Genomic DNA, 20,328 nt, shown 5'->3' on the forward strand with positions numbered 1-20,328 from the left:
TCACTATAATTGATAATCGTAGACAGTAGTACGAGAACTTGCAACACAAGAGACGATTTTAGATATGCAAAAGTTACTTAAAGTCCTTCATCTGCGAGATGCCTATCAAATTTATGACTAATCGGCATGACATTTAGTAGAAATGAGGGAAGAGTATATATATATATTACTTGAAAATATGTATTATTACAGTTCTATAGGATCTATAGTTTTTACATAAAACTAATGGAATAAAGATATATCCTCTGAAATTTTAAGCTTTCTTTCTTTTTATTATTAGAGTTAGAGTCAGAGTTTTTATTATTATTTTTTTCTTATTATTTATTAGTTAGTTATAAAAGGTATTAGGATAAAGGATATTAGTATATCCAATATCAGATGAAATTCTTTCAAACATCAACAGATTCTTTGGACCATAAACTGGCGAATTTGTAAACATTTTTCACACCATTATACCTCATCTATCAAGAATATAACACGTCTCCAAGTTTTCCATTTCATCATCCACTTCCTTGATCATTTAATCTAAGGGTACTAAACGAATAAATAAATGGCGGAACAAGAAAAAAGAGGAAAAGAGGCAAGCCGACGATCCGACGATCTTGTTGACCTGTCTTCGGGGAGAGTGCGAAAGAAATTAGCCAAACGCCAATGACAATGATGATTGACGCGATCCCCGCTCTGTTCAATGCCACTTGTAGAGCACTGAATTCTACTTGTACACGTAGAGGAGAGGGAGTAAGTACCTCTCGGTCGGCGGCTATATAGTCAGCTACAAGACTGATCGTTTCAGTTACGATCTCTTCAGGTCAGGATTTGTCCAGTTTTCTCCTTTTGTTTCTATATATCGGTCGTTTCAGATTAGCCTGACTCTGTTACAGTTCTTGTAAGATTTTTGTCATTTGACTCGCGCGATGTCGACGACGAACGGAGTCCACGTGGTCGACCCTCGTCCGTGAAAATCGCAGTCTTTCGAGCCAGATCGAGTGAAAAATTTGATCGCCAACGTCGAGGTGAACACGTACAGGACCATGTGTTCGGCAACGTGAACAGTAAAATTCGCGATATTTTCTAGCGAAACGAACCACCGAAGCGAGATTGGTGGTGACTTGGACGAAAAGGAAGCGATCTCGCTGCCAATAGCGATAATCGGTCGCTTTTTCGTTCAAATCGATCGATTAATTTATGATTTCCGAGAAAATGCCACCGCAAGAGAAATTTGGAACTTCCGTTTATTTGAACGACCGCGAGAATAACGCGGTGGCCTGTTGCAACTCGATGAACCCTCAAACGCGAGAAGCAGACAGGAGTGCCAAAGAAGAGACGAAAGACATAGATTTCGACGAATTGTTGCCGTACGTCGGGGACTTTGGTCTTTATCAGAAGATCCTGTTTATTCTGATGATCCCTTTTGCTTCGTTCGTCGCATGGGTCTACTTCTCGCAGATCTTCATCACGCTGATACCGGATGATCACTGGTGCTGGGTACCGGAACTGCAGAATCTCACAGCGAACGAAAGGTGCATAAAACATTGTACTTTCTTGCAAAATAGAGTCCAATTAAAAAGTTAATATTGAAATCTGCAAGTATGTGTTTGCATTCTTTCGCTTGGATTTAGATTTTAGTCGCACCTTTAGATCTTATCGTCGTTGACAGAAGCGTTGATAAGTCGAAGCGCGCGAATCAACAAATGTTGTTTATCGGATAGAAATAGACGATAGAAGGATAGAATAAAAGATTAATTTCTTTTGTAAAAATCCATCAATATGAAAAGTTTGTAAAAGAAAATAAATTGTCTGTTATAGTTGATTTATCCTTAATGCTATTGTTTATTCGTTTCAAGTGGGTTAGTAGCTATTTGCTCGATAATTCTTTGTCGTACAGATAAAAGCTAAGATCGATAATGAGGGAAATGGATTCGTTTCATCGTGTCGGCACCAATATTGACTTCGTTTACTGAGCACAGAAATAATCTCGTAAAAGTGCACATAGAAGAATCCACTAACTGAACTTATTTTCCGAAGCATCGTTTATAAAGGCAGATAGGATTACAAAGATTCAAGTTCATCGATCACTCTGCTCGATAAATTAAAAGCAAAGTTTAATACAGTCCTTTGTCAAGTAAAATTAGATTCAAGACTATATTTGAGATTTCTCTCGTATCATTCCAGTGCATATTTCCGTTTATGATCTGATCGCTCCATTAGATAAAAGTATTTGTACCTCTTGTAAATGTACATAAGAATCCAAGGCAACTGAGTCGCAATCTTTTTATTGTTCGCAACATATAATTAGGGAAATGCGGGGTCTTGTCGCTTTTATGAATTACGTGTAAAACGTTGATTCATTCTACTGTACGGTGTACAGTGTCTGTCACGGTATTTATCTACCTTGCATGAGAAATTAGTACTTTCTCGATGACTAGGCGATCGTTTTTCTTTTGTTATCTATTTCGTTTTCGCGCAGGAGAAGGAAATTCTCAGTTTCGTTTTCATCGAAAACACTCTGATGAGTCGTGTACGGCTTCGTCGTTTACAGATAGAGATTTTTGTCATACGATAGATCAGTAATTTTAACACTTTCTTCTACTAAAGAATTTTGAAACAAAAAGTTATGCTTCGAGTAGAGACGGTCACAAGTATTTATGAATTTTTATTTTACGTAATACTTTCTGTATTTTTTAAATCAACGAGTACAAAATCAGAGATTTATTTATATAGCGTAATTTTCTTCGTTTCCATATTTTTTATTAGTGAAAACAAAATTGAATTTACTCTTGCAATAACTTTTCTTTTTTTGTTGTCAACGAAAACACCAAGAAATAATTTGTACTATAAATTTAATTATAAAAGTAGATTTTTTCATAAAGCAATTTGCACCTTGTCAATGTTACCAAAGTGACGACGATGGAGTATAAAAGATTAAAATGCCGAAATCGGTAACTTAGAGAAGATTTCACATCATATAATCTGGAAATCTAACGTGATTAGTAGTAGAAATGAAAACGCAAAAGCCGTAAACAATGCTGACGAAAAATGCATCTGCATTGCATTCACCTCGAAAAACTTGCATAGATTAAAATACAAGATTCCGGTGACGAAGGATTATTATCAACATCGATGTTTGATATATGTGCTTCTTGATTCACCGACGGATCGCTACGCGTACAGTGCACAGGCGCCTGGATGCTCACGATGAATGCTTTTTACGTTAGCGCATCACTCAATTACCGATAAAAGCACGGTCGTTGACTCTCTGCCTCTCTGCTCTTCTTCCTCTTCCCCTTTAAAATCATATTTGAAGACGAGGAAGTTGAAAGGTTCGTTAAATTCTATCGCGATATCGCGGTAATCTGATAATCATTGGCATTTAATTGGATAGAAAGCCACGAATCGTTTGACTGATATCAAACTAGGATAAAAATTCAATCCCTCCCAGGAATTAAGCTTCTATCTAATCCCTGAGATTACTCTCAAATCTCAGTGTCAACCCTTCAAATTCTCCACACTGGATCTTCGATTCTTAATATTTGTAATATCGTAGAATAGCTTTGATTGGAGATCGGCTGAAATTAGAAAACACCGTGTACGTCGTCTTTCGTGGTTTGTTTACATCCAAGAGCGCCTAGTAACAGTGACGCGAGAAAAGATAAGCAGCGTCAAAACAGAAGTACGGTTCCATATTTCAAGGAGTTGCAATCGAGAGGCCAGAGTATGTGAGCCGAAAAGTGTGTGTGTGTGTGTGTGTGTGTGTGAGAGGACGAGAGCAAGAGCGAGCACGACCGAGCAGGAGTGTATTGGCGAAGATCAGAGCTAATTGAGTCGTCGAAGAGTAGAGTCGTTAGAGGTTTCGAGTCGTCGAAGAGTAGAGTCGTGAGAATTGATAGAGTTGTTAGAGAGAGAGAGAGAGAGAGAGTGTGTGTGTGTTAGATTCGTTGTGACGAGAGTGATCAAATAACTGTAAAGTTATTTGATATAGATACGAGTATTGCATTTAGTTTCCGTTAAATAAATATCGTTCTCTGTCCAATTTATATTTGTATATTCAATTTAATATTAATAAATTGTAAATAATCGGAAAAAAATTTCTATCCTTATTTTCCGATATTACATATTTGAAGCATAAATTAAACATCGTGGTTTTCGCGCGATGTAAATATGCGGTTTCTCAATCGTTGTGAGATTCCAACGACGTTAATTCTGTCGAAACGGCGACGCGCGACGATCGCACATTCTGTTGCTAGCGAGTGCTTGCAAATCGCGACGATATCGAGCGTAAAGACTAAGCGCAAAAATGGAGGACACTCGGCGGGGAATTGGAAATGCTCGATGACGAAAGGTATTTCAAGGTGTAATTACATCCACATCCAATTGGATCGCACCTTCGTTCGGTTGCTAGGTCAACAACCTTCGATGTTATTCAAATAATGCAACGGCTGGAGCAGCCGGTAGCGAGTCGTAAAAGTTTCAATAAAACACGTTCCTGCTAGTGAACGTATGTTAAGACTTACACCGAGTTTTATTTCGCTACGCCGTTTACTAGTTCGAAACGATCGATTGCATAATAGTAGCTGTTTCTTTCATCTCGGAAACACGATCGTAAACGGTGACAACGATCCAGCTTATTCCTGATCGTGTTAATTTCCACGCAAACTTTGTAAACATTATACGTCGCGACGCTCTCGTTAACGCGTTATTCCCTCCAACTCGAAAGTCTTGCAACTTTGGTGATCCGTTTTCTGTGTAAAATTGGTTACGAGCATCAGGGGACTTATCGTCGTAATCGGTAAATTGTTTATTAAGGATCTACAGCTTTTAAGGATTTCTCTCTAGAGATTTAGAGATTAGAAGTTTCATTAACGCGTTATCGTGTCTCTAACTCGATCTTTTTTCGTGTAAATTGGTCACGAGACTTACGAGCTTCGTTGTAAATAGAAGATTAGTAATATTTCGTAGTTTCGTGATAGTATATAGACATTTTAGTGCTTAAACGCGCAATTTTTAGTTCGCTTTTCGCTCGCATCGGCGCTATGAAACGGATCAATATCTCAACACTTTCCTTTAGTTCTACGAATCATCTTTCGACCGGCTTTTCTTGGCCTACCGTTTCCTAACGCTGTCCTAATACTATCATCTTGCTGAGATCCTTTTTCCGATTGTATCTTCTGCTTATTTTATTATAAATCCGAACTTTCATTCACGTCGTATGTTTTACAGCGTAAAATCCGCTAGAGCGTTCCAATAAATGTAACCAGTAGGTGCTCTAATACTCAAACGCACCTGTACGTATCTCTGCATATTTGCTGAAAAAAAAGATGAATCTTACGTTACATTTTCAATATGCGTAATAAGCCGAAAATTTCTCTGATGCTAATCCTTCGTAACAAAAGGATGGCATCACTATATGCACGAAAATAGCATTTGGCAATCGTTAGAAACACAATACATGGATATATATGTAGTTGCCAAATTAACCTTCGCGGTGTTCAAAGTGAACGGCTAGAAACGATTGCTTTTTGCTATACGCGCATGTTTCGATTGCACCATAATTCGTTATTAAGACGTTTCGAGAGAGGCAAAGGATGTGGTGTCGCAACGTGTTGCGCTCGCACAATGCTCCTTGGATAAAATTCCCGGAGCGCGTATTATCGCGTACGCCGCGCGAACGCGTTGAACCTTCGCGCAAACAATGAGAGCGTGAACGCGAAAAAATAGCGTTGAGCACGTAACATTCGGCCTGATATCGTTGATTGGTCGCGAATCGTCAACGTGCACGGGACAGTTTTACGTAAAGACATTCGATCCGTACAATTATGTTGAGACGTCGTCCATAGAACGTACTACGTTGATGCAATTAAAATTTCAATGAAACAGGAGAACGCGCTAATAACTAGTCACCCCGTTGCTGACCATAACGTACAAATACTTTTGTTTAAGAGCTGCTCGTTAGTGTTTACCGCGTGCAGCGATTAAGTGACGAACAAATTACGTTCAAAGGGTATAGAGCTCGTTCTCGATTAAAATTCTCCTAACTTTCTAATGGTATTAGAAATTATAACTTGAACGTATGTACGCGACTGGCAATAAATATCAGGACAGCCGCGGATATTTAGTATAAATCGAATATGTGTTCCATTGTCCTTAATTTCTTTAATTATCGATTATTATTATTATAATTTTTATATTAATATTAATATTATTTAAAATTTTAATATTAATATTATTTAATATTTTAATATTAATATTATTTAATATTTTAATATTAATATTATTTAATATTTTAATATTAATATTATTTAATTTATTTTATTATCGATTCGTTCCATTCCGTTTACGTCATAATACGTAGCCTGCGGATTTTTACGCATATTTTACAGAATATAAAGGAAGCGAAAGAAAAAACTAGAAGCTGGATAAAAAATTGTTTTACCTCGATTAAACGTTACAAAGCGCGCTACTTTCTGATGTTTTATACATTTCCACGTGTCACGCGTGTACTTTGCAATTTTGCCCTTTCAGATTTCACAGAAATGCATAAAACTTCCGCGACCTAATTTTGCACGTGCTGCAAAATAAATTCGATGATATTAAATACCAGATTACAGAACCAGAAATGAAGAGTTCTACAACGATGGAATGGGTAAATGATTGTCGATCAGACGAAAGACAATAGCAAACAACGATATAGCGATGATTAATTAATGGAAGATTTTTTCCTTTCAGCAAACAAAAATAGAACTTAACGAACTCAGTAATTGATAAATGATTACGTATAAGATAAGTGCATTTTCCAACTGTGAGTCATAGTTAACGTTTAGTTTAGCCTAGGTAGGATCTTAGCTTTGGAGTAAATAAGTATAATAGTAGCAAAAAATCGATAGAATTGTTAAAAGGCTGTGACTAATCCTGGTCGACTGGTCAGTTATCATCTGAATCTATTGTTATTTTGCTAGTATACTTTTCGAATCATTTTCAGCTATTCTATGGGCAAGCATTCGTTTCTTTCGCGCATGCCACGTATCATTCGCTCATTAACTCGTTTTTGAAAGCTTTTACCGGCGAATGAAAAACGTAACGTACACTTGCATAATGCGTTCGAAGTGTTCGTTCGTTCAATATTCATGTAAAGGTTAGGCGATACGCGTGATAAGTCGCGATGCTACGAGATGTGATTAGATGCGGATGTTAATATCTTGTAAATACCTTTCCTCGACTATGATAATCATCGAACACTAAGAATTTCGCAAATCGATGCAATTAATCGGTGATCTTGTGGGAAGAAATTTCGATATCACGATAATGTTAACGATAGTATGTTAATTACGACTAGTACCGTTACTGTTACATTGTTTCATAATTAGTATTAGTTTAATATAGTCAACGACTCCTCCGCAAGCATCCGTGCAAGTGTTATTTATTATTATGCTCACCTTCTATTGGAAAGTTCTTGCCTTGCTCAGCAAGTCTTTTTGATTTTTTTCCTGTAGAACTTCCGCGTGTTACCGATTTTTATGCTATGTACGTGTTTGTAGGAGAACTTTCTCTGAGCCGCGAAGTTTTCTTTCGACGATTCAACGATCGAAAATCAAAGAGAACCAATGTTCTCTCTTTCGATAAAGTATGTGATGATAGCCATTGCCAAAATTATTGATATATTTATCTGGTTGAAGACAATCTAGCAAATTATACAGCAAGCCTAATGAAATAATATAATTTCATTGAAGGATAATAGAAATTCACGAAGCCTTCAAATTGGATTTCATATTATAATAATGTAAACATTGTTTGACGGTATTATCTGGTTGTGAATAGGGTTGATTTGATTCAGACAGCGCCAGTCATCATGACATCGACTTCCTATCTCGTTATGTAACATTCATCAGAATAGCAGACGCAATTACCGTCACTGAATTATCTTAATGACATTCGTTATTAATGAGTAAGTGTTTTCGACATACGTCGGAGGTCGCAAATCTTGGATCATCTTTCTTTATTATCTGTTTAGATCCAATCCAGTTCCTTCACAGAACTTCTTTCCCTTCAATTTACCTAATTTAATAATTCTTCAAAATTTTCTCATTTTCATTTCTCATTGCATTGTTTATTATATATTCTACAAACCCGTATGAACACAACGCAATAAATTGACACGATAAAAGCGTTGAGATAATAACCACGAGACAATAATAATCGAAAAGGCTGATGAAACAAAGGAATGAGTAATGTGTAAAGACAGGAAAACAGCAATTAACGTACATCCAGCTACAATTGAAAATAACTTTCTTCGCTTTAAATGAAATTCCAATCAAATACGTTTTATCAGACTCGACTAACAATCAATATTATTAGCTCAACAAATACTCGAGATTCCCAATGTTTTTTGTCGAGTTTCAAATAGAACGTTAATTACTCGCTTGTCGGAACGTCCATCGGCATCGAAGACCGTGAACCAATCTACGTTATCTTCTCCTTCGTTTCAGGCTGTCGCTGGCGATACCAGTCAACCGCGAAGGTTACTCGAGATGCAGCATGTACGATGTAAATTACACGGAAATTTTGCTAAATGGAAGCCACGTACCGGACCCATCGTGGCCAACGAAAGATTGCCAACAAGGATGGGAATTTAATTATACCACCGTCCCTTATGCGTCTGTGGCATCCGAGGTGACAGAAAATGTTCGACTTGTAATTTCCTGCTTTTTGAATATTTTATCTGTTCCTATCAATCAATCCCTTTATACTGTGTGTGTCGTATTCGATTATTTGCATGATCTATTTCGATAAAAAATAAGCGTAGTGTACAATTTTTGGAAAGAAAGAAGAACGACGGAAAGGGTCGAATAAACGTTTGTGGAAAGATCGATAGTTCAGAAGTGGGAAAATTAACAATGTCGATTTCCACAGAGGAAAATTATAGTACGTAACAGAATTACTAGTACATATTGCAGTAATAATTAGTGCATGTAGTGAAATTACAGAGTACATTCTAAATTCAAGCGTTACATTGCCAAATAAAATACAATCGAATAAATATTTATAAAAATACTTAAAGAAAAAAAAAAGGATAAAAAATTTCGAATTATGAAAGCTGATAAAACTAGGTTGCGATAAAACTGAAAATGAAAATACCGGATTGAAAAGAAACTTTAATAAAACGTTATAACGAGCAACAGCGCGAACACACAGATTTGTTCGACATAAATTGCAAGACTTTTTGCTCCAGTGGATTTCCATGAACTTTGCGTCGCTCGTCAGGAGGAGAATTATTCATCGAGGGGTAAGAAGCATCCAGAAGAAGGACGCGAGAACGCGCAGGGTCTTAAGCTTCTCCTTCTTTTTTCCTCAAAGGGAAAGAAAAAAGGACAGAGGCGCGCTTCATTAGGAATTTCGAAACTTTGATCGAAAATTCGTTTAATCGAGGCGTTGAAATTGCTATAAGATTCCCGTGATGCTGATCATGATCAGAAGTAAATCATTCGACTGTAGTTTTCTGTTGCAGCTGGGATGGGTTTGTCAGTATGATGCATTGCCAACCATAGCTCAAAGTATCTTCTTCATCGGCGCTATCTTCGGAGGATTAATTTTTGGATGGGTTGCTGATCAATATGGAAGAATACCAGCTTTGCTCGGAGCTAATTTAATGGGATTTCTCGCTGGGGTGGCTACTGCGTTCACGGGTAGCTTCTGGCAGTTCACTTTGTGTCGTTTTTTCGTTGGATTCGCCTTTGATAATTGCTTCACTATGATGTACATATTAGGTAACCGTTTTTCAATAATTTCTTTTTTGCCCTGGAATTGAGTTTGAAAGCCACACAGTGGCTACAAAAAGTACTTGTACGTATGTATCCTTATTTCCCAATGAAGCGTCTCTCTTCCTTTTTTTTTAAATCAGTTTTTACGTTTCATTTTGATAGCATTAATTATTTATAAGCATGTATGAAAGTATTACAAATGATACGAAAGCTAATATTTTAATCAGTCTTATCTTAAGACTTAGTCTTAATTAATTGGTATATATTATAAATGCTGTTCTAAATACGATGGTGTACAGTTACTTTTTGTAATTACTGTAAGCAGGAAGATCTCTAAGTTTAAATAACAAAGTAATCTCTACAACATACTGTAAAACTGTTGTTATGCTTGATTTACGACTGACGTTTCTACAAGTATATGAATTTTGCAACAGAACTCACGTTGCCATGCAACAATTTAAATGAAATTGAAAACCATTCAAAGTTACGAAGAAAGATGCTTAAATACATATGAATATACATGAGGTCATACATATTTATTTTTTAACTGCGGCGTTTATATCAAAGAGAGGGAGAGAGACAGAGAAAAAGTAATTTTCCTGTTTTATAAGAATTTCATGCAAGATAAAAATATGAAACTTTAAGATATTTGGATTTATATATACCATTGAATACTTATAATATTTAAAGGTAGTTAGTTCGCAATCATTTTCTATACTAATATTTTCCCTCTATCAATTATAATTTTGTTTTCTCTTTTAACGAGACAATATTCTGATTACAAAGGATTAGTTGTTCAAAATTGCTTTTCATTTCTGGACAACTATAGCATACCAGGGTTTTCATAAATTTTCACTTCCCAACGGAAAGCGAAGGTAACGAATGAATGGTTCTACAACGAACGCTTCCACAACTATAAATCTATGTATATATATACATACATACATGTATATGGTTTTAATTAAAATGAACATCTTCTTCTAGCAAACTTATTTAAAATTCGTAAAAATATCACATAATAATATAAAACAATCAAGTAACATTTTAAATATTCCATTGAAAATTCTAATAAATTGTTTAATATAAGATCGATATAATTCATGCTGAATTCATTGTCTGATATCCATAATACAGGCAATTTATAATACAAAATTTTATTATAACTCTACATGAAAAAATTTCAATTATAATACTGTAGAAATATATTTTCCAGTTATTGTTCTAATATCAATATACTGAAGAGAAAATCTAGACTAGTCTCTGTCTTGAAAGATATTTTATACCCTGAAAGTACAGCGTTAAGACCCTGATTGAAACTTTTGAAGAGACTCTGTTGAAACGTAAGAACGCTGATTGAAAGTTCATCAGACGAGTCATTGAAACGAGTTTTCTTGATCGAATAGCAAGTTTGTCCTGCAGACAGCATTCCAATTGTGAAAATCGAGACCAAAGAAACTCAGGTGACGTGCATTAACCCTGAATCGATGACTCAAGCCGAGGTTGGAAAAATTTACAATTTGTTCGACAAAACAAGGCCAAGTTGACGAGATTCGTGAGCAAGTGGCTGGTTCGTTAATGATTTGGCGTTCGAATTTTCTTATTTCTATTCTAATTATCAAGGTCGATTAAACGATTGATCACGAATATTCGACGGAAATATTGAGAAAGAAGGCTCGATCTGTACGAGTGTAAATCGTATTTTAATCAATGACTTGAGAAAGTGAGGTATTGATTGAAACTAAGATAAGTGATACTAATTCGTTTCGAGCGCGTAACAAATTACATCATCGGATTCATTGATTTGCAAATAATTCTATATTCAGTTCCGTATTTATAATCGAGCGTAGCGAAGATAAAATGAAAGGGACGTGATTATCCGAGGGTCTTACAACTAGAGGAAAATCGATGGGAACGAGGAAATCCTTAATTGTAGAAACTGCGTAGAAAATACCGTGGAAAATATCATATATATTTTAATAGAAATATTTTTGTACTTTTTTTTAAACATTAAAACTTTAGAGCTTTAGAAGCTTTAGATGCGGATTTTTTGTATTGTTTCGTATGTATACTTGTGTCACTTTTCTTTCTAACGATATTTAGTTAAAAAGTTCGTCTATATCATTTATAATAGATTTTGTTTTTATTTATATTAATGTTAATTTTATATTAATAAAAATCACTGAAATTTTCAGTATCATCATTATTTAGTATCATCGAATTTCTTTCTTCTTTATGTTCCATATTATTATTAAAATTCTCTAATAAACATTCAAATATCCTATAGAATATTTCCATTATTTTTCACGTATTATTTGCAGTCATATTTTCCATATTTTATTATCGATAAAGTTTCAGTTGGTTCTTTAAATGCCTATTCAACATTCCAGCTAACCAGTCGATATCAATAACACGTGCCTTTCTTCCTGCCAGGATTTATAACTTATTCAAGCAGAACCTCACTCGATCAGCTCGTTGAAAGCGTAGAATTCGATCAACTTCATACAACTCACATACAAACTGCAGATAATGCTAACAGTGGGAGGAAAATATGAAACTGCAAAGCGTATAAACCTAGTAGTTTATAAAAGCATTTACATATTTACCACAGAAAAATTATATGTATGTAGAATATGTGTTATATAAAACATTCTGAAATTTCATTAGCATTGTAATGATTATATTGGTAAAGTTTGAAGCATTTCTGAAGATGCACATAGAAGTTACGAGATATTTAATGCAAACATTTATTTAGTACAAATATACAGCATAAATAGTTATCTTAAACATGTAATAAATGGTTATCAAATATCGGGATTTATTAATATAATAAATGTTTGACTATTTTTATAATTAAATATTTTTGTAATTACTGTGAAATATATAATTACGCCAAATAATTTTGTATCTTGTATATAAATTTTTAAATTTACTTAATTGAAACTCTGCATTATAATAACCGTATTTATAATTCTCACGTCATATTCGATATAATTATTATATGACTTTATTACGATCCGAAATTCCAATATATTCATGAATATATAACAGAAACGTAATAATACTTTGTTGTACTAATTATGATACCATCATATATAATAAGTATAAATAAATAAAAAATGTCTATAAATGCTAAGATACTTTTACGAGTCAACAGGCGAGAAGGAAGAAACGAAAGAAAAGAAAGAAGAGAACGAACGTTAATCAGTTTCGAAACGTTAACAACGTCCTTGCGTTGGACGGTGCTCGCGTTTATCGATTGGTCGCATTGCGAGATATCGGTCAGATTATTATTATTAATACGATCGTCTGTAATTTATCTTTGCTAACTGTGCCGCACGGAATCTTCGTTTATAATAAATGAGTTGTCGCTTTTGATCGAACGGTAACACGATATGAAATTACAGGGTGACAGAAACAGCTGGGAGAAAAGCGAATACTTTTTCTGCGCGAATAATGTAATGTTAAAGGCAGTAAACCTTGAGAGGCGAAGTGATGAAACGAGTGGTCTCAGATAAGCTTCTTTACGTCTTCTTCTCCTTTCTGTATCCTTTCTATGAGAATAATATCTCGTCTTCAGAAGAGATCTCCTCGCCCTATCTACGCGTTGTAAAGGCAATACAAACTGAATGATACATATATTTAAAAAACGATATTTTGTTGGTTTTATGAATATTGATTTTTATAACGTGAGGTTCTTCTACTCTTATTTTCTATTAAATTAATGATACATATATTTTAGAATGGCTGTCGCAATGGTGATGATGATGATGGTGATGATGATTTGCGAAAGAAGATGTTGAAAATTACAGACAGCATAAATAATATTTAGATTTCATGGAAGTTGATTTTTGTAATGCGAGCTTCTTCTATTCTTATTTTTCATTAAATTTCTATGTAGAAAATTATTAAACATTTGGATATAACTGGGAGATTATTTCCGTTCATGCGTACCGAGTTACTCGATGGTCTCGTACCGAAGCTGATAACCAATCCAGATTTTCAGGAAAGCGATTAATAGCTTAAAATTTATTCGTGCGAGATAATAATCCAAAATGTAGTTAAAGTTTTTAAGCATTGTTTGTTAGGATTACGAGAAAATGATGAATTAACAGTTATGTATAGACACGTTATATATATGTAGGAGGTCCAGAGCGTATTGGAAAAATTTACGGCGAATTAAACAGGAAATTCCGAGATATTTGCTCAAAATATCTGATTTGTGGAATTATCCTATAGCTATTTTATGTAATAAAAATTAATTCAGGTAATTTTAGAGAATAGAAATATCTGAAACTCGTGATTTAAACGAACGTTCGTCATTTTGGTTTATTATGAATTATAAATTGGTTCATTATGAAGCATGAAAAGTAAAATTCAATGGTACAAAGTGATTTTAAATAAGGAAGCGAGTTCCATGGTAAACATGGTTCGAGCATCGCAATTATAATAAAGCAAAAAAAAAAAAAAAAGAAAAAGAAACAACCACTGAGCGGTAATTATCAGGAAGCCACTAGTTACAACTAATTGAAGGTGATTCCGGATTAGAAGCAAGCCACTATTAAGTGGCTAACACGGTTGCTTCATTAAGAGCAATTACTCCCTATTTTACGGCAACTACAAATAGACGTTGTTCACTATGATATATTTCCACGTGTTTATCGCATCTTGTCCTGTTATGCGATTAAAGAGTTACAACCTTGCGTTTCTAATTTATTGGACGTATACGCACCAGACATTAATTTCGTCTACGTATTCGTGAAATTGCGAGATTCATTCATCGCGAAGGTCAGTTCAATTGTTTAAGATAACTTCTCATCGTTTTAATCTGTTTTCTTGTACGAAAATAGAGTAATATTTACTTGTCATTGCACTGTGGATATATATCGATATGTTCGTTCAGGAAGTCAATTGTTTTCATCGAATTAGACTCGACTTTCCGTAGAGAATGTTCGTTTCGACATAAATATGTATCTCAGGCTTATCGATCTTTCAATATCTACCATAAATAGCTTAACAAGGTAACACACGCTCGTGTTTGAATTATGTAAATGATCCTTTGACTCTAACGATCCGTTTATTCACAGTTAATTTATGATATTGCTAGTTACGCGTGATTCTACCTTTTGTATCTTTAAGAAATACAGGGTGATTGGTAATTGGTGGTACAAGCGGAAAGGGGGTGATTCTACGCGAAAAAAGAAGTCGAAAATATAGAATAAAATTGAGACAACGATCTACAGCGAGATCCGTTATAACGAGACGTGATAAAGTGCACGCGTACCGAGCGAAAATTCAAAGTCGATTTTCTCGAAAACAAAGCCTCAAACGAAAAATTTTTATTCTATATTTTCGACTTCTTTTTTCACGTAGAATCATCCCCTTTCCGCGTGTACCACCAGTTACCAACCACCCTGTATAATTCGTAAATAGAAACGTATTCTTGTCGATAAGTATCGAAACACTTACGGAAATTTAAATGGGCTTGAACAATCATCGGGAAATTATTAAAGTCCTTGTTATTAGATCTAAACACGATTTAATCGTAGAACTAAACACGTTTGTTAAATTAATCTATATATTGTATATCTACTTTTTATATATTTCTAACTCAAATTTTTCTTCTTCATATTGCGTTAAGTTGCCCCAAAAGTTTCTTTTATAAAAGTTTTATATTATTTTATTGAATTACGTATGATCTATTTTGTCCCAATGAATATAATTCAATAAAATAATATAAAACAAAAAATAGTATGCGTCTATTATCTCCTTACGAGACGAAAGGAATTTCTGCGACAACCTAATATATTGTTCCATTCTTTATTCACAGAATATTTCTTTCACAGATGATTCTTCTAAATATTATGTTTTTTATTCCAGTATTAGAATACGTTGGACCAAAGTGGAGGACATTCGTGGCGAATATGTCGATCGCAATATTCTTCACATTTGCAACTTGCATTCTACCCTGGATCGCCTATTATTTGGCCGACTGGAGGATGACCTGTATTGTCACCTCAGTTCCTCTTGTTCTAGCCGTAGGTACGCCATGGTTGATACCGGAAAGCGCTCGATGGCTGGTCAGCCAAGGTCAGATAGACAGGGCCATTAAAATCCTTGGTAAATTCGAGCGAATCAACGGCACCAAGGTGCCCGATGACATCTATAGACGATTCCGGGTAAATAAACCGATTACCCCAATCTTTTCCGTATTTTCTACTTTTATGATCTTTCCTGCTTTATGTGCGTTCTATAAATACCAATTTATATGCCTTTAAGCATATCATATAATCATTTTCTTTGAATAGAAGTCTAATTGGGTCTTTTACGTAATGAAAATTTGTTTACAACCTAGTAATTTTATATCTTATTCATCACCTAAATTGCCAACGATAAATTGCTGTCAATTTCTGTTATTGTCTGTTATTGTCTGTTATTGTCTATTTCTGTAATGTTATTTATTGAATTTGTATATTGTTTTTATCTTTGAAAATTTTTATACAAATAGATTAAACATTTGGAAACTGCTCAGTCTATGAATAGATCATGGCAATATTAACATTAATGTACGATATAAGGAGATAATCGACTTTCAGAGGTTTCATGTTTTATAAAGTAAAATGAAAAAATTTGCGAACGTCCAAGTAAACTATTTCGAAAGGATCGTCTCATACAAATATAACATAAACTTTCTTCCGGATTTTATCGTAATCTTTGTACACATAACAGATTCACATAAATTTGTAAGAAAAACAGACAAACGACATTAACTAGTTAAAAATTTGCTAATAACAGGAAACCTGTGCCAGAATCTGCAAAGAGGAGGAAGCAGACAAAACGTACTCCGTGTTGGATCTATTTAGAACGCCACGACTACGGAATATCACGATTCTATTTATTGTTATTTGGTTCGTATCGCTATTAAACAGATATCAAATAGATTGACGTAAAATCGGAATTGTATCTTGTAAAAATCTCACGAACAGTTTTATATCTTTTGTCTAAAAATACTTCATTTCTGAAGCAAGGAATTTGCTTCTCACATGAAATATGATAGCGTGCTTTTCTTTATCATATGAAATTGTTTTACGAAATATAGGATGGCGATTTCTTTGGTGTTCGATGGTCACGTACGAAACGTCGATAATTTAGGCCTGGACGTGTTTGTTACGTTCACGATTGCTGCAGCAACCGAGCTGCCTGCTGACACGTTCCTCACGCTCGTTCTTGATCGATGGGGCAGAAGATGGCTGGCGTGTGGTTCCCTCGTCATTTCTGGTATCTTCAGCATCTGGGCTTCTGCCGTTTCCAATAGTTCGTACATTTCGTTTTTATATATTCACCCTTCTATATTACCGATCAATCTTCTAAATAACCTAAGTCGATAATTCTGACTTAATCAGACGAATATTTTTCATTCGTATAACATTGTGCTTTTTGAAAGGAAGAAAATGTATATTTTGGAATATTTATAACATGCAAATGCTTGTAGATTATTTGCTACATTGCTAGAATAGTTTCCAAGCCCTATCATGTATCCGTTGTATAGATATTTTATTTCCCCTTCTACTGCTTTGATCATAAGATCGCTTCGTATTTCCGCATATATCAAAGGGTGTTGGCAATAGTCCTCAAAATGATGGGCTTCAGCGCTCCAGCAGTGCTATATGGCTTTCAGTAGCCGTAATCCATAATACAATCCCTTAGATTCAAATTGGCTAGATTAACGTTTTATAGATAAGAAGCTTATTGCTTGTGCTTAGCTTAGAGCTAAGCACGCTTATATTAAGCTTAGCAAATGCTTGTATCAACTATTGCAGACAACCAGACATATTACAGACAGATAAAATAATTTCTTCCCTTTTTATTCCTTAAAATTTTCTAAAATTATTTCATGAAAAATTAGAATTAAAAACTAATGCTAAAATTTTTTTTTCAGGTATATATACAGCTTCTCTGGCAATTCTCGGTAGATTTTGGATAAACATTTCATACAATATCGGTCTCCAATATGCGGCTGAAGTATTACCAACTGTGGTTAGAGCTCAGGGCGTAGCTCTGATACATATAATGGGATACGTTGCTAGTATCCTCGCACCCTTCGTAGTCTATCTCAATGTTGTGTCCTCGTTCCTACCTCTTCTTGTGCTGGGCACACTCGGAATTATGGGCGGTCTTCTGACTCTCTTTTTGCCGGAAACATTGAATAAGGATCTTCCGCAGACGCTGCAGGACGGCGAGGATTTTGGAAAAGATCAGAAGATATGGGATGTACCTTGTATCGGAAGGTAAAATCACATAAAGGAACTTTCGGTCTCCTTTTTTCAAAGATATTCACAGATCTTCAAGCTCGAAGTTCAAGATTCTCAAGCATTCTGTTAGATCTACATCTTCCTATGCTTTCGTATTACTTTCTTCTTAAAATCTGTTAAATCTCTCAAAAGAAAACTGGACTATCTTCTTTCTTCAAAAGCTTTTTAAATCTTTTGAACAGAAGAGAAGGATCGAGTTGGGAAGTTATTCAAATCTTTAAGCGATTGGATTCAATATTTTGAAACGCAATGTTTTGACAGGAAACGCGAGGACGAGGAGACACCACCGGTCGCCATGTTCCGATCATTTTCTAGATGCAGTGCGAGGAATTCGATGAGAGCGTCGCTTCGCGGTGAACCTTTAAGGAGTAGCATGCTACGGAGATCGAGTATAAAATCGAGGAAAAGCGAAAACTCGATCACAGAGGTCGAAAGGCTGTAGCGAAACGTTCACCACGAAGTACAATATTTGTCGCGTTGATCTCGAGCAAAGAATCTTTAGTCTTCCAAAAACGTGCAATACATGTATTAGAGTAAGACAAGTTACTGAATCCAGGAATCTTAAATTCCACCGTCATTAATATTCATTATCACAAAACAGCGGATTTTTATGCAATTATGGGTGATTCGAAGATACGAAAATTCATAGAATGCGTATGACGCAAAATTTTGTAAAATATCCAAAAGTACAGCACTATCGATGATATTTCATGGATAGAAACATACTTTTGCCCAAGTCCTTTCGATTGTATCAAATCTTTCAATTGTATTATTGTATCCACGAAAATATGCATTTGCATAAAGATCCGCAATGCAATTATCATCGCAATTTTTCATCAACAATGATTGATTAAAAATTCAATCATTAGGCGAGCGAATAAAAATTAGAGTAAGAACGTAGGTTAAAATAATTGTCGTAAATTGTCGTGGGTAGTTAATGTTAAAAATTAGTACTTTCCTTTGTTATAAAAGTTCCTGAAATTGTTCGTACAAAAGCTCTATCTTATAGAATATAGTGCAATAATCGTTATACTAGTAAAATAATAACATCATAAATATACAAAATATATTAACGAGATGAAAATAATATGGACAACGTGGTGTATGGCCACGAGTTTTGTACATATGTACGTGTAAGTATTTGTAGATCGATTAGCAATCGCAGAGACCTCGTGCGCATGTCACGCGACGAGATAGCGCGATTATTTTTATTATGATGTAAATCGTTCTTAGATGTTTTGTAATAAAACTTGCCAGTAAAACCTTCCCTGGATTCTGCTAATAGTTCTTCACCACTTGTTCCTTAGTCGATTGAATTAACGATACAAATAAGTATGAGATTATCTTAGGAAATCTCATTAATATTTTTGTCGACATCTGCGACGTAAAAGCGGGGTAATAATATTTTGAAGTTTTGACGACGCGTTGCTTACTATAAATATTGTCTGTACAGGATTCATCAATTTTTAGAGAGCCTAGTCTCGCCGAGATGGAGATAATCCTCTTTAAAGCTGAACGTTTTAACACGTAATCCCACTAGTAAGCCATTGCAAAATTGATATTTCGATTAATGATGAAAAATCGCTTTTGAAGACAGAAAAATCTTCTTCGAAGGAAAAATTTGACCTAAATCTTTCGAATAAAATTAACGTAAAATCTGTGTTACGCCACGAGGCTTACCACAGGCTGTATTTTCTAACCGTCGCTCGCGGCCCTACAGTGTCGCAAGCAGACCGTCCTATCTGCCCGTCGGATCACATACAATGTATCGACGAGAGCATAGTTGTTGCCAAGCAGCGAGCTCTAGAAACGTCGATTTTTGACCGTTACGTTTTTCACACAAGAAGAGGCATACGTGATCATAGGCGCGAGCGGTGGCGTGACCCGAGCATAGTGGGGGTCGTCTTCCAAATGAGACAAAGGAATAATCGAAGGGGATCAGTTCCTTCTGACGAGTCAAACGTGATACTTCGACAAATCTGACGAGCAAACGAATTTATCTAGAGATATCGTAAAGTCGAGTCAAATTTCTGTAACATATTCATCATATTATTGTAAAATATATCATTCTATGTTAACCTGTTAATACAGTGTTACATTCATTAAACCACCTCTGTTGTCTTAACCGAAACAGGGGAACGACTATTTCGCGGCGTCGATTAACATAATCGTAGCGAGAATTTACGCTTCTCGCTGACGCGTCCTCGCGACCGCATCTCTCCGCGAACGGTCGTACCAACTGTAACAAAGCATTTATTGACAAATTT

The 20,328-nt window shown here is 35.1% G+C and overlaps 1 protein-coding gene across 1 annotated transcript; it reads left to right on the forward strand.

Annotated features, from left to right (window-relative positions):
• The first annotated feature begins 775 nt into the window (after nucleotides 1-775).
• On the forward strand, nucleotides 776-19,327 carry LOC117162264 (organic cation transporter protein-like). The gene is made up of 8 exons (XM_033344134.2): nucleotides 776-1,520; nucleotides 8,481-8,664; nucleotides 9,500-9,758; nucleotides 15,630-15,928; nucleotides 16,545-16,657; nucleotides 16,849-17,063; nucleotides 17,689-18,037; nucleotides 18,323-19,327. The coding sequence occupies exons 1-8, from the start codon at nucleotides 1,186-1,188 to the stop codon at nucleotides 18,501-18,503; spliced, it is 1,935 nt and encodes a 644-aa protein (XP_033200025.1). The 5' UTR covers nucleotides 776-1,185; the 3' UTR covers nucleotides 18,504-19,327.
• Nucleotides 19,328-20,328: the final 1,001 nt, after the last annotated feature.

Source organism: Bombus vancouverensis, chromosome 8, assembly GCF_051014615.1.
Source record: "Bombus vancouverensis nearcticus chromosome 8, iyBomVanc1_principal, whole genome shotgun sequence".
Classification (NCBI taxonomy): Eukaryota; Metazoa; Arthropoda; class Insecta; order Hymenoptera; family Apidae; genus Bombus; species Bombus vancouverensis.